This window comes from Eschrichtius robustus, chromosome X, assembly GCF_028021215.1.
Source record: "Eschrichtius robustus isolate mEscRob2 chromosome X, mEscRob2.pri, whole genome shotgun sequence".
NCBI lineage: Eukaryota > Metazoa > Chordata > Mammalia > Artiodactyla > Eschrichtiidae > Eschrichtius > Eschrichtius robustus.
In genome coordinates, this window is record NC_090845.1 from 14,094,603 (window position 1) to 14,110,677 (window position 16,075).

The following is a 16,075-nucleotide window of genomic DNA, read 5'->3' on the forward strand; positions in this document are numbered from 1 at the left end:
TACCACTTTGATTACTATCATAAAATAGGATTTCCAAAGATTAAATAAGGTATGGCAAAGGTGCTTTACAAGTTTTCAACAGCCAGATTTGCTCCCTTGCATAATAAGGTCACTATTAGGTATGTCTCTTAGGGGAAGAAAGAGGTATCTTACAAAAAAAAAAAAAAAGACATTTTCAGTTACATGATGAGTATATGCCACCATATTTACCTACTTTGCTATTTTCTTTGCACATCAAATGACTTAGAGCTAAAGAAAACCTCAGGTGTGGACAATAAATAAATTATCTTGATTTGGTTGCCAATTTGTAGGCACTCCACATTTTCTCACAGCTGTGGAATCCCACCAAAGGGAGTTTTGCCTTCACAATAAACTTTATTTCTGGGGTTTAAATTCTAAGTGATTTAACCCCTGAAGTACTATCGTAGCCGCCTTGCTGACTTTCTATGAGTGGCGTAAGAGTGAAGTTGCAATCAAGGAGTCAAAGAAAATAAGACAAAACAAAATAAACAGACCTCAAGAGTTTCCCTGACTTGTACTGTATTTCCATTTGGTATTCTAGGTAACATGTTACTTTTCCTTTGATGCTCTTTCTGAATGCTTTCTGCCTGGGACCAGAACTGAGATTAAACTCGGCTTTTCTATAAGACCAGAAACATATCAAGAGCAAGTAACTGCCATTCCCAAACTAGCCAATCCATATTGTATGGCTCCCAATTAAACACAGAGAAAATGGATGTAGGAAAATGCTACCACACCCTGATTGAGAGGTAGTTTGCCAGGGCTGCCACCTTGGCCAGGCCCTTTACCCTTGTCTAGACCAGCGGTATTCTGTGTGAGAATTCAGCCGCATTTCTCTTACATAGAAAAGTAGTACTTCTCCATGAAGGGGCTTTGGCTCTTTGGTGAATCCCAGCTTTGCATGATACAAACTGGAAGTTCAGGTTAGTCTTGACCTAAATTTCCTCTGACTCATAAAGGTGGAAGTAACATTATACATACATTTTTACTAAGGATTATTCTGGACACCAAGCTTCTTGTTTCTGTGTGGCCAGCCAAAGAGTCTGGCATACCACAGAGGACCACTGCTGAGCACTGGAAATGTGGCCAGTCTACACTGAAACATGCTGTCGAGATCAACAGACCCAGAGTATATGCTAAATTTGAAACAAACGCCCAATAAACATAACTCTCACTTCTAAATTAAGAAAGACATCATTTATGCAGCCACTTGAAAGATTTTCTAGTCCACAATCATAGTTTTCCTTTATAAACTGCCATTTTAAAACTTTGATTGGGTCATTAGCATTAGGGGCTCCCTTCCCTCGACAGGCTTCCTAGCTTCTTTTCATTCTGTTTTAGATTAGAAAAGAATTGTACTAAGATGCAATTATTTATTATCAAGCTAGAAACAGACAGGAATCATGAGAGCCATGGAAAGGGATTCTAGTGCAATTTACAAATTTAATAAATTTCCAACTGCAGAGTATGACTGCATTTCCAAATGTTCATCATTCAACAGCTGAAAGCCCCATTATCGTTATTATAAAACCCCTTCACAAAACATGTCACAATCCCATAAATCTACCCAACTCTACCCTAGGTTGGAGGAAATCATCCTTGTGCATGTTCACACGTGTGTACAGCTTCTCTCAGTAAAACAGAAAGCCTCACATACATGTCATCACCTCCCAAGTAATATGCCATGACATGATTCTATCCCTCCATTAAAGAACTCTTGAAAGACTCAGATGTTACTCACGTGTAAATGTCTTCCTATCTGCCCTAACATCAGACTGAATTATCTGAACATAGGGCTTGAAGTCTACTGTCTAGCACCCTACTGGCAAAGCTGACTCAAAAAAATGTTTGATGAATTGAATTATCCATGTGTCTCAAACTTTCTTTCTTAAGAATTCCATTTTCTTCAGTCCTAATGTTTAGAAGGGCCAAATCTGCTGATCAACAGTAGCTTCCACCCGAAGCTTTGACAGGGGGTCTGGCTATTTTCTAAACTATACCCAAATCAAGGGCAAAATGTAGAAGTACAACACTGGCAATCAGTAGATTTTGCTGTAAATGTTTATTTTCCTTTGAATGCAGAAAATACTCATTACTTGCAAGTGTTATTAAGAAGAACCTGCCAAGTAAATTTCCCCTACTATGGTTCTGGGTAGAGAGTGGAAAACGCTAGAAAAGCAAAACCAACTAACCTGGGACTTCCCTGGTGGTCCAGTGGGTAAGACTCCGTCCTAACAATGCAGGGGGCCCAGGTTCGATCCCTGGTCGGGGAACTAGATTCCGCCTGCCGCAACTAAAAGAGTCTCACATGCCGCAACTAAGATCCAGCGCAGCCAAAATAAATAAATATTTAAAAAAAAACAACAAGAACTAACCTGCATTTTTCCTCTCTTTAAGAATACTATTCAGCATCTGGAGACTTCTAAGGAAGAGAGAAGCAAGCACTTTCTCAAAAAACGGAGGCAGGGGTAGGACTCGGGTACCTGGGGAGCCACCAGAAGAAACCAGCCAGATGACCAACTGCCAAACCCAATAGCAAGCCTCACACGTGGCTATACTATACTGGTTTCACCCCAAACACAAAAATATGCATAACTAAATAGGAGATGCTTTATGATTTTAATATGTATACTTGTGCTCTCTGAATTATACCCAGGGATTCCACCATGAGCAAGTGGTGGATGTGCACGTCCCCTTTATACAGCATCTAGAGCTGTGCTGTCCAGTACCAAAGCAACTCCTACATGTGGCTATTGAGCACTTGAAATGTGGCTAGTCTGAATTAAGATGTGCTTGTAAATGTAAAATCCACACCAAACTTCAAAGACTTCATATAACAAAAAAATAAAATATCTCATTAACAATTTTATATTGACTATATGTTGAAATTATATTTTACTTATATATTGTACTAAAATATATTATTAAAATTAATTTCACCTGTTCCTTTTCACTTTTTAATATGGCTACTAGAAATTTTCAAACGTGGCTCACATTTTTTGGACAGCACTGGCTAATATTTGCTTTATGTATTTACGTGCTCCTATGTTGGGTTCATATATATTTACCATTGTTATATCTTCTTGCTGGATTTATCCATTTATCATTATAAAATGTCTTTCTTTTAAAGTCTATTTTGTCTGATAGAAGTATTGCTACTCCAGCTTTCTTTTCATTTCCATGGAATACTTTTTTGCAACCCCTCACTTTCAGTCTGTGTGTGTCTTTAGATCTGAAGTGGGTCCCCTGTAGGCAGGATATATGGATCTTGTTTTTGTATCCTTTCAGCCAGCCTATGTCTTTTGATTGGAGCACTTAGTCCATTTACATTTAAAGTAATTATTGATAGGTATGTACTTATTGCCATTTTGTTCATTATTTTCTGGTTGTTTCTGTAGTTCTTCTTTGTTCCTTCCTTCTTTTGTGCTCTTTCTTTGTAATTTGATGGCTACCTTTAGTTTCATGTTTGGATTCCTTTCTGTTTTTGTGTGTGTATTATAGGTTTTTGATTTCTGGTTACCATAACATTCATATATAACAACACACACACACACACACACACACACACAGTTATTTTCAGTTGACAATTTCTTAAGTTCAAACACATTCTAACAACTCTAAATTTTTACTCCCCCCATGCACCTCTAATGTTTTTGACATCATATTTTATATCTTTTTGTTTTGTGTATCCCTTAACTACTTATTGTGGATATAGATGATTTTACTACTTTTGTCTTTTAACCTTCCTACTAGATTTATAAGTGGTTGATTAACTACCTTTACTGAAGGTTTGCCTATACCAATGAGATTTTTCCTTTCATAAGTTTCATATTTCTAGTGTGGTCTTTTCTGCTTAGAGAAGTCCCTTTAACATTTCTTGTGAAGCTGCTTTAGTGGTGCTGAAGTCTTTTAGCTTTTGCTTGTCTGTATCTCTCCTTCAAATCTGAATGATAGCCTTGACAGGTATTCCTGATTGTAGGTTTTTTTCTTTCATCACTTTGAATATATCATGCCACTCCCTTCTGGCCTGCAGAGTTTCTGCTGAAAAGTCAGCTGACAGTCTTATGGGAGTTCCCTTGTACATAACTAGTTGCTTTTTACTTGCTGCTTTTAAGATTCTCCATCTTTAATTTTTGCCATTTTAGTTACCAAGTGTCTTGGTGTGGACCTCTTGGGTTCATCTTGTTTGGAACCCTCTGTGCTTCCTGAACCTGGATATCTGTTTCCTTTCCCAGGTTAGGGAAGTTTTCAGTCTTGGCAGTATTTATAATACAAAGATGCATTTACTCAACTCCTACTCATGCATCAGGATTTGGTTCAAGCACTGTAGTAGGCCACTCCTCAGCTAGACCACATCTTACAGGTTTTTCCATATTCTCTGCTGCATCAATTCAGGATGGGCCCACAGCATGTACACGATATCTGTGACAAGCTGAACTAAGAATTGACCTTTCCCTTGTACATTTTTTCTCATAATTACTCTTTTTTTAAAAAATTTATTTATTTTTGGCTGTGTTGGGTCTTCGTTGCTGTGCGTGGGCTTTCTCTAGTTGTGGCGAGCGGAGGCCACTCCTCGCCATGGTGCACGGGCCTCTCACCGCTGTGGCCTCTCCCGTTGTGGAGCATGGGCTCCAGGCACACAGGCCTCAGTAGTTGCGGCATGCGGGCTTCAGTAGCTGTGGCTCACAGGCTCCAGAGCGCAGGTTCAGCAGTTGTGGTGCATGGGCCTAGTTGCTCCACGGCATGTGGGATCCTCCCAGACCTGGGCTCAAACCCGTGTCCCCTGCACTGGCAGGTGGACTCTCAACCACTGTGCCACCAGGGAAGCCCCATCTTTTTTTTCTTACTAAATAGAGAAATATAACCACAACTGAAATAAGAATGCTGTTTCAACATTATAGTAAAACAATAATCTTTGCATGGTATGTCTCTGCAAGAACCCAGACCATTTGATAATATGGTCTCCAGGGAAGGGAACAAGGTGGCTGAGGACAGAGGTTGAAGAGAGACTTTTCTGTAACCTTTCAATTTGTAACCTCATGTCAAGAATTCTTTTAAAATCTTTTTAAGAGAATATCTTCACTATATAGAAAAAAGATTTTTTTAAACTTAGGTTCCATTGGAGACTTGCAAATGTTTTTTCTTGCATTGTACCTTTTAGATCAGCAGTCAACAAACTTTTTCCGTAAAGTGCCAGATAGTAAATATTGTAGGCTTTGTGGATCTCTGTGGCAACCACTCAACTCTGCTGTAGTAGCATGAAAACAACCACAGACAATATGTAAAGGAACATGTGTGGCTGTGGGTCAATAAAACTTTAATTTAAAAAATAGGCAGGACTTTCCTCGTGGCGCAGTGGTTAAGAATCTGCCTGCCAATGCAGGGGACATGGGTTTGAGCCCTGGTCCGGGAAGATCCCACATGCCGCGGAGCAGCTAAGCCCGTGCACCACAACTACTGAGCCTGCGCTCTAGAGCCCGCAAGCCACAACTACTGAGCCAGCCCTCTAGAGCCCGCAAGCCACAACTACTGACCCACCTGCCACAACTACTGACGCCTGCGCAACCAGAGCCCGCGCTCTGCAACAAGAGAAGCCACCACAATGAGAAGCCCACGTGCTGCAACGAAGACCCAACACAGCCAAAAATAAATAAATAAAATAAATAAATAAATAATAAAAAATAGGCAGAATTTAGCCTGTGGCCAGTTTGCCACTCCCCCTACAACCACCCTGCTTTAGAGAGTGCCTCCTTTGAACAATAAAGAATGTGTAATCATATTCTTTACTTTTTCATTCTTAAACATGTTAAAACAAATCTCCCTTCAACTCAAGTTAAGAATTATGCTAGGAATGTTGGAACAAAAAGATAAAGATAATGGGGAACAGAAGAAAAACATCTAGTTTATGATATAAAACCATAAAGTTGTGATACTCACTTGGAAAAGCAAAGGTGTTTCAAAAGCCATGAATAACTCTCATCCTATCAGAAATCTTCTGGGTAAGAATCAATGGTGGCAACAAAGAAGTCACATTCTGGGTTGAAAATTACTTCTGAGTCTTCATACGTCTCAAGTTGGACACTAAAATAATATACACTTGTGCAAATAAATTCAGAAATTGCTACTCCAGAAATGTAGATAATCTAAATTAACTAAATATTGACTGCTTACCATTAAATTCTCTACAGAAGTGACCATTATAACAAGTAGTCTCGGACCTTCAAGACGGAGGAGGAGCAAGACGTAGAGGTGACCTTCCTCCCCACAAATACATCTACATGTGGAACAACTCCTACAGAACACCTACTGAACACTGGCAGAAGACCTCAGACCTCCCAAAAGGCAAGAAAGGCCCCACATACCTGGGTAAGGCAAAAGAAAAAAGAAAAAACAGAGACAAAAGAATAGGGACGGGACCTGCACCTCGGGGAGGGAGCTGTGAAGAAGGAAAAGTTTCCACACACTAGGGAACCCCTTCACGGGTGGGGATGGGGGGGTGGCGGGAGGAAGCTTCGGAGCCACGGAGGAGAGCACAGCAACAGGGGTGCAGAGGGCAAAGCAGAGAGATTCCCGCACAGAGGATTGCTGCCGACCAGCACTCACCAGCCCGAGAGGCTTGTCTGCTCACCCGCTGGGGCAGGCGGGGTCTGCAAACTGAGGCTCGGGCTTCAGAGGTCAGACCCCAGGGAGAGGACTGGGATTGGCTGCGTGAAGACAGCCTGAAGGGGGCTAGTGCACCACAGCTAGCCAGGAGGGAGTCAGGGAAAATGTCTGTATCTGCAGAAGAGGCAAGAGACCATTGTTTCGGGGTGCATGAGGAGAGGGGATTCCTGCTCCGTGTGCCCACAGAAGGCAGGACACCGCCTAAGCGAGTTCCAGAAACAGATGCGAGCCGCGGCTATCAGCTCAGACCCCAGAGATGGGCATGAACCGCTAACGCTGCTCCCGCTGCCACCAATAATCCTGCGTGCAAGCACAGGTCACACTACCACACACCCTCGGAGCCTGTGCAGCACGCCACTGCCAGGGTCCCGTGACCAGGGACAACTTCACCAGGAGTAAACACAGCGTGCCTCAGGCTGTTGCAATCTCACACCGGCCTCTGCCACCGCAGGCTCACCCCGGATTCCAATTATGACTACCGTACACCTACCTGTCCCTGGCCTGAGTGAGCAAGAGAGCCCTAATCAGCTGCTGCTTTAACCCCCTCCTGTCTGGGCAGGGAACAGATGCCTGAGGACAGCCTACGTGCAGAGGCAGGGCCAAAACCAAAGCTGAATCCCAGGAGCTGTGCGAACAAAGAAGAGAAAGGGAAATTTCTCCATGCAGCCTCAGGATCAGCAGATTAAATCCCCACAATCAACTTGATAAACCCTGCACCTGTGGAATACCTGAATAGACAATGAATGTTCCCAAAATTGAGGTGGTGGACTTTGGGAGCAACTGTAGACATGGGGTTTGCTTTCTGCGTCTGATTTGTTTCTGGTTTTATGTTTATCTTAGTTTAGTTTTTAGTGCTTGTTATCATTGGTGGATTTGGTTATTGGCTTGTTTGCTTTCTTTCTTAATTTTTTAAATTTTTTTAATTTTTTTTTTCCTTTTTTCTCTTTTTGTGAGTGTGTATGTGTATGTTTCTTTGTGGGATTTTGTCTGTTTAGGTTTGCTTTTGCCATTTGTCCTAGGGTTCTGTCTGTTCATTTTCTTTGTTTTTTCTTTTTTGTTTTTCTTCCTTTTCTTCCGAGCCATGTGGCTGGCAGGGTCTTGGTGCTCCAGCCGGGCGTTGGGCCTGAGCCTCCGAGGTGGGAGAGCCGAGTCCAGGACACTGAACCAACAGAGACCTCCTGGCCCCACATAATATCAATCGGCAAGAGCTCTGCTGGAGATCTCCATCTCAACACTAAGACCCAGCTTCACCCAACGGCCAGCAAGCTCCAGTGCTGGACGCCCCATGCCAAACAACTAGCAAGATAGTAACACAACCCCACCCATTAGCAGAGAGGCTGCCTAAAGTCATACTAAGTTCACAGACACGCCAAAACACACCACCGGACGTGGCCCTGCCCACCAGAAGGACAAGATCCAGCCCCACCCACCAGAACACAGGCACCAGTCCCCTCCATCAGGGAGCCTACACAACCCACTGAACCAACCTCACTCACTGGAGGTAGACACCAAAAATAATGGGAACTACGAACCTGCCACCTGCAAAAAGGAGACCCCAAACACAGTAAGTTAAACAAAATGAGAAGACAGAGAAGTATGCAGCAGATGAAGGAGCAAGATAAAAACCCACCAGACGAAACAAATGAAGAGGAAATAGGCAGTCAACCTGAAAAAGAATTCAGAGTAATGATAGTAAAGATGATCCAAAATCTTGGAAATAGAATGGAGAAAATACAAGAAATGTTTAACAAGGACCTAGAAGAACTAAAAAGCAAACAAACAATGATGAACAACACAATAAATGAAATTTAAAATTCTCTGGAAGGAATCAGTAGCAGAATAACTGAGGCAGAAGAACGGATAAGTGACCTGGAAGATAAAATAGGGGAAATAACTGCTGTAGAGCAGAATAAAGGAAAAAGAATGAAAAGAATTCAGGACAGTCTCGGAGACCTCTGGGACAACATTAAATGCACCAACATTCGAATCATAGCAGTCCCAGAAAAAGAAGAGAAAAAGAAAGGGTCTGAGAAAATATGTGAAGAGATTATAGTTGAAAACTTCCCTAACATGGGAAAGGAAATAGTCAATCAAGTCCAGGAAGCAAGAGAGTCCCATACAGGATAATCCAAGGAAAAACACGCCAAGACACATATTAATCAAATTATCAAAAATTAAATACAAAGAAAAATATTAAAAGCAACAAGGGAAAAGCAACAAATAACATACAAGGGAATCCCCATAAGGTTAACAGCTGATCTTTCAGCAGAAACTCTGCAAGCTAGAAGGGTGTGGCAGGACATATTTGAGGTGATGAAAGGGAAAAACCTACAACCAAGATTACTCTACACAGCAAGGATCTCATTCAGATTCGACGGAGAAATTAAAACCTTTACAGATAAGCAAAAGCTAAGAGAATTCAGCACCACCAAACCATCTTTACAACAAATGCTAAAGGAACTTCTCTAGTCAGGGGACACAAGAGAAAGAAAAGACCTACAATAACAAACCCAAAACAATTAAGAAAATGGTAATAGGGACATACATATTGATAACTACCTTAAATGTGAATGGATTAAATGCTCCAACCAAAAGACACAGGCTTGCTGAATGGGTTCAAAAACAAGACCCGTATATATGCCGTCTTCAAGAGACCCACTTCAGACCTAGGGACACATACAGACTGAAAGTGAGGGGCTGGAAAAAGATACTCCATGCAAACGGAAGTCAAAAGAAAGCTGGAGTAGCAATTCTCATATCAGACAAAATAGCCTTTAAAATAAAGACTATTACAAGAGACAAAGAAGGACACTACATAATGATCAAGGGATCAATCCAAGAAGAAGATATAACAATTGTAAATATTTATGCACCCAACATAGGAGCACCTCAATACATAAGGCAAATACTAACAGCCATAAAAGGGGAAATCGACAGTAACACAATCATAGTAGGGAACTTTAACACGCCACTTTCACCAATGGACAGATCATCCAAAATGAAAATAAATATGGCAACACAAGCTTTAAATGATACATTAAACAAGATGGACTTAATTGATATTTATAGGACGTTCCATCCAAAAACAACAGAATATACTTTCTTCTCAAGTGCTCATGGAACATTCTCCAGGATAGATCATATCTTGGGTCACAAATCAAGCCTTGGTAAATTTAAGAAAATTGAAATTGTATCAAGTATCTTTTCCGACCACAACACTATGAGACTAGATATCAATTACAGGAAAAAAACTGTAAAAGATAAAAACACATGGAGGCTAAACAATACACTACTAAATAACCAAGAGATCACTGAAGGAATCAAAGAGGAAATCAAAAAATACCTAGAAACAAATGACAACGAAAACACGATGACCCAAAACTATGGTATGCAGCAAAAGCGGTCCTAAGAGGGAAGTTTACAGCAAAACAATCCTACCTCAAGAAACAAGAAGAATCTCAAATAAACAACCTAACCATACACCTAAAGTAATTAGAGAAAGAAGAACCAAAAAACCCAAAAGTTAGCAGAAGGGAAGAATCATAAAGATCAGATCAGAAATAAATGAAAAAGAAATGAAAGAAACGATAGCAGAGATCAATAAAACTAAAAGCTGGTTCTTTGAGAAACGATAGCAGAGATCAATAAAACTAAAAGCTGGTTCTATACACACACATCCCTATGGGGATGTGTGTGTATACATAGCTGATTCACTCTGTTGTGCAGCATAAGCTAACACAACATTGTGCAGCAATTATACGCCAATAAAGATGTTAAAACAAACAAACAAACAAACAAGTAGTCTCATCATCCCAGCCTGTGGCACATGGTGAGGTTTAATTCAGAGCATCCCCTTGAGAGGGTGATTCAGTGTGGAAAAGTTTAGCACTGGGACACTGGCCCCAATCCCCAGATTCTAGGCTTTTATCTTACTCTACAGAATACTCCCAGCATATTAACTGAAAGCATAGTCTCCCACAGGAAAAAAAAAAATTAAGGCAATATTCTATTTTCAAAACAATTTCTTTTTCAAGATGGGAAGTTTAAAAGTTAACATTAAGGCTAAAACTGAACTATATAATCAAACAGTGCCAACTGGATTCCCCAGCTTTACACTGATATTCTTCTCAGAGGAAGCAGGTAATACCAAAGAAGCTTCAGGGATGGAAACTGGGCCCCATAGAATTTGCCACTATCTTTTAGAGATATTCATGGACATAAACCTTAAAGACCAAAAGTTGCATAGCAAAAAGCAGCTCAACAAGTTCAATTTATATTTCCATCAGCGCCTAGTATGTCCCACGTGGAAAGCCTATGTAGAAATAGGGTAGGATGTCCACCAGACCAGTGAAAAACCTTGATGTATAGCAAAACCCAAAGAAAGATGGAAATACAGTGGTTTTGTTCAAGGGCAGTGTGAGTCACAATAGAATGAGCTGTTTTTCAAAATGGCTCACCTACTGATTATTACTGATAATAGAAGAAGCAGTGACGTGCAAAATAAATGGCAGTTCATCATTATATCTGGCTCATTAATAAACCCATATTCAAATATTTAACACTCATAGCTCCCTGAACATCTCACAATTATAATTAAATGCTTATTTTCCTACAGATTTGTTTAAAGCCTGCCTTCCCCCAAGGGAAGGTCAGGTGCAAGAAGGTAGGTTGCTTCTGTAGGGGAAGAAAAATCATTTTCCCTCTACCCTTCTAGGTTCTTGGCTGAGACCTTTCTGTAATAAAAGACAGATTACCAGGAGAAAAACAAACAAGTTTTGTTGTTGAACCCAAGATTGTGTGCCTGTGTGTCCTGAAGCCAAACAAACCGAAATGTTGGGAGTTCTTAGTAGAGCAAGGTTTATTGATTGAGAGGGCGCCAGCCAAGAAGATGGGAAATGTAGGCTGATCTCAGATCCATTTTACTGGCTGGCCTGGGGGTAAGGTTTTTAAAGGCAAAAGGGGCAGAAGGGTGTGTGATCGGTCCGCGCACAGTTCTCTATTGGTGCGTGGGGAGGTGACGGTAATGTTTTGGGAGTCAACATCGTCAACCTGGTTCCAACCAGTCTGGGGTCTACTGCCTGTGCTCGGCATGTAGCCACCATCCATCACCAGCGTGCGGGTTGTAGTTCCTGCAGAACAACTCAAAGATATGCATCAGACTGTCACGTATATCCCTTGAGGAGGAACTAGGGCTATGTATTATCACTGAACTATTGTTTCTCGACTGCTTCTCCTTTGTTTCTGCATCTTCTCACTTCCCCAATTAGTAACTGCTTGAGTCTGCTCTTTGGAACTCAGGGAAAGCTTAGGAGACTAAAGCCTTTTTCTACAAACAAGAAACAGAGGACATGGAAAGGCTTTTGTACCCGGGAGGGCCCTGCAGGGTCCTGCTTGGTTTCAGTTTAATAACATGTGTACCTGCTGTATACATGGGAGAGACCCAGGAAAACTGAGTAACTCTTCAAAATAGCCCAAGCCACCACCTTCAATACCATCTCCAGCTAAAGACAGAAGATGTATTTGTCGGGGAGCCAGTTATGGAAGGTGACCAGGTAAAACACAGTAATCAAGGGTGAGGTTGTTATACAGATTTAAGTCCCTGCCTTCTCCACTGAGAAGAGTTCCAGAGATATAGAGTCCTCAGTCTCTCCCTGGTACAAAGAAGGACTCACCTTTACAAACAAAGGTTTCCCTTATAAATGTAAATGTCTCTTAAAAAGGGCAACTTCTATTCAGTTTTCAGAGCTTTTCCTGTGTCTGCTGTTTCTTTAAAATAATCAGCCTAAAATAATCCTTATGCCAAAGAGACAGATTTGGGGGGCAAATTCTGCTCCCCTTCACTTCCCCCAGCACCTGACACCATGTGTCGCTCATCCTGGGGGCTCAAGATACATTTGTCGAATGACTGATTTATAATACCTTTCTATGTGCCCCACTACCGTAAGCAGCCATGCTATTACCATTCTGCGCTTCGCTGAATTCCAAGTTCAACGGGTGTCTCCAAAAGAGAAAATCTCATGTAGCAACAACAAAGAGGCTGCTTTGCTGCTTCTTAATCATTAGCCCGAAGGTAAGCACTCTGTTACAAGTAACTTTAGAAGTCATAATTACTACAATTGAAAACTCCCATTTAAGCCAGACTACCTCTTTGTGCTGTTCAAGCATCCCCTCTGTGCTTACATACCTCTCTCTAGGAGGCCTATACCAGCTTTTAACCTATCTTGTGGGCTTTTCATTTGGAGCCTCTTGTGATCATCAAGCTGTAATTTTCACAAGTGGAGCCCTAAAGCTCTTTAATATTTTTGTTTACCAGAATCATTCATTTCATTTCTGCATGTGTTTGGTAGATGAATTTTCTGTAGCAGTTCACAAAATGCTTTACAGCATTAAGAGAAAACAGTTAAAGGCCAAAGACAACCACAAAAAAATTAACCGAGCAGTTAAAATATTTAAATCAGTTTCAGAAGGCTCAAATGTAAGCACCAACTAAGTCACCTCAAGTACATTCAACAGGGAAATCAGGAAGCATACTGGATGAGAATGTTGTACAACCGGCCCAGGACTAGAGCAGGTGAGGGAGGGGCAGGCCTGGATCCTGTCCATGTTTTAAAATTTGGTATTTTGCTCTTTGTAAATTTTTTTTTATGAATTTTGGTTTTTTAAAATCTTACATTAAAATATTACTGATGCTTCCGCCAAAAGTCAAACAGAATTACCACGTGACCCAGCAATTCCACTCCTAGGTATAACCGTTTACCAAAAGAGTTAAAAACAGATACTCAAACAGTTATTTACAGGAATTCCCTGGCAGTCCAGCAGTTAAGGATTCTGTGCTCTCACTACGGAGGGCCCGGGTTGGGTCCCTGGTCGGGGAACTAAGATCCCACAAGCCTCACGGCGCGGCAAAAACAAAAAACAAAAACAAACAAACAAACAAACAAAATTTATTTACACATGAATGTTCACAGCAGCGCTATCCAAAAAAGCCAAAAGGTAGAAACAACTCAAATGTCCATCAACGGATGAATGAATAAACAAATTGTAGTCTAATCCATACCAGGAAATTCTATTCAGCCACAAGGAAGAACTGACATAGGCCACAACATGGATGAACCTTGAAAACATCAAGCTCAGTGAAAGAAGCCAGACACGAGAGGCCACGTATTATATGATTCCACTAATATGAAATATCCAGAATAGGCCAATCCATAGAAATAGAAAGGAGATAAGTGGTTGCGTGGGCGGCTGGGAAGAGGGATGGAACCAGATGAAGGTGGTGGTTGCACAGCACTGCGAATGTACCCAATGCTACTGCACTTGAAATGGTTAATCTATGTTATGTGAATTTCACCTCAAGTAAATATACATATATATGTTACTGATCTTGATTCCTGAGTTTTTTTATGCCCCCTTAAATTCTGTGCCTGAGGCCAGGGCCTTACTTACCCACCCCCAGTCTTGGACCTGTTTCATTTTACTTTTTACTACAAACAAACAGAGTGAAAAACTGAAATAAGCTTGGTTCACATGCAAATCTGTGGCTGAATTCCAGGTAACAGAATGACTCATTTTTGACACAAAATTAGTTATTGCATGTGCCCTGCCGGCCTTCCCATATAGCCCAGAGAAGGCTCAGTTACTTGGATCCTTCCTCACCACCTGGACGTCACCATACACCAGACAAGACACCAACACACTTTCTGCCCATTGAAGTTTCTGGGAGAAGTTTAATTGGCTACAGAAATTTGCAGGAACCAAAGGTCACCTCTGGGGGAAAAAGAAAACTACCCCTTTGATTCTGGTTCATGAAAGTGCATATTATTAGATTCCCCTCGAGGCTGTACATCCCATGTTTGGTGGAGAAAAGAGTGATTCTATGAGTGTGGTGGTTTCCTTAGATAGTTCCTTCATCTTGGCTTCGGTTACTTCGGAGCCTTAAAAAAAAAAAAAAAAAAAGTATTAGCCACATCAGCAGCTGAATAATATGCCTTGCAAGTATCTCCAACTAATCTTTGCACCATTTTGGTTTGCTTCTGAAGGTCTCCATGTCTGAGGCAAACCTAAATAGACCCGGATGTGCCTTCCCTGGTGAACAGGAATGTTCTGCCCCTAAGTGAAATAAGAAGAGGAATCACACTGGAGCGATTGATTCTGTACGAATTTTCCAAAAGCTGCTGTCCCTGCTAAAGAGCAGGGTTGTCCCGGCAGCATCTGCCTCTGAGCATGAATGGAATAAAGCCATCCAGGAGCCGTGAGGGATATAAGCTGCCCTTGGAAGCCAAGCCAGTCTCTGGCATCTCCCTACAAAGAAAGAAAACACTATTTTATTTTCTACAAATCCAAGGAAATCTGCTTTTCCATGAGTGACCTAGACCAGGGGTCAGCACACTGTGTTTGGAAATCAGGTTTTACTGGGACACAGCCCTGCCCATCTATGTACATACTGTCCAAGCCTGCTCTCCCTCTCCAACGCACTGGAGGGCCCACAAAGCCGGAAACAGTCACTGTCTGGCCCTTTACAGAACAAGTTTGCTGACCCCTCAGCTACACTATCAGCCTCCACGTATCCATTTATAGGTGCACGGATATATTTATTCCTGGCCTCAGGCGCATTCCTAACTGCCTGCTTTCTCAGGTGCATTCCAGATTCCCAGAAGCACAATCAGCTGTCAAGTCCGTCCTGCTAACTATGCAAACAGGAGCATCCCAGGGGAGCAGGATCCTGCGAGACAAGTCCTGTGATGCTCCCTTCTACACCAAGAAGACAGCTTGTCTGTAAAACAAACAAGAACTTAAAGGTTCCATCTCACTCACCCTCTCAGGCAGTCCTGGTGATTCCAAGTCACGTATCAGTTTCAGCTGATTTCCAACTCAGCTATCCTTGGCTCTGAAAAGCTGTCATCACTGGCATCGCTGTATCTATCACTAGAGCAAAAGACGAATTAACTTAGCAAGGTGTAAAAAAACTCTGGACAATTATCCTATTTACAATCCTAAACACTTTCCACAATTAACCCCCAGTAAGAGAAGATACTAAGGAATATTCTATCATTACTTCCATAGTCACTCCAGGAAGACGTGAGTCCAACCACAACCAACGGTCTCCTTCTTTTGTCAGAGGAACTGATCACTTGCTTGTATCTTAAAATTGGAAGTACCTTATTCAGAAAATTTATAAAAGCATTTCAATTTAGACTGAAATTTATAACCTTCTGAAGACCACTAATATAGGTCAACAGCATGAAAGTTTTCCATTCCAATAAACATTCTAGTACGTCCAAGGGTTTGAGAAATAATTTGCACAATTTTGTTATTCTCAAATTAGAAACTTTATGTGATGCCCCAACTACCTCAAGTTACATGTAGTATTCAAAGTAGGACTGATTATTGA

General features: G+C 41.4%; 1 protein-coding gene and 1 non-coding gene across 9 annotated transcripts in view; one reads left to right on the top strand and one right to left on the bottom strand.

Moving 5' to 3' along the window:
- The first annotated feature begins 2,221 nt into the window (after positions 1–2,221).
- TRNAV-AAC (transfer RNA valine (anticodon AAC)) lies at positions 2,222–2,294 on the top strand. Its single transcript has one exon. It is a non-coding gene; the product is annotated as a tRNA-Val (tRNA).
- Positions 2,295–13,650: 11,356 nt separating this feature from the next.
- CTPS2 (CTP synthase 2) overlaps positions 13,651–16,075 on the bottom strand; it is a 129,924-nt gene continuing 127,499 nt past the window's right edge. For all 8 annotated transcript variants that reach the window (XM_068532805.1, XM_068532807.1, XM_068532809.1 and 5 more), the window contains 2 exons: positions 15,499–15,609; positions 13,651–14,618 (listed from right to left, as the gene is read on the bottom strand). In XM_068532805.1, coding sequence (XP_068388906.1) covers positions 15,540–15,609 — 70 coding nt within the window. In that variant the 3' untranslated portion in view covers positions 13,651–14,618; positions 15,499–15,539. The remainder of the gene's footprint in view (positions 14,619–15,498; positions 15,610–16,075) is intronic.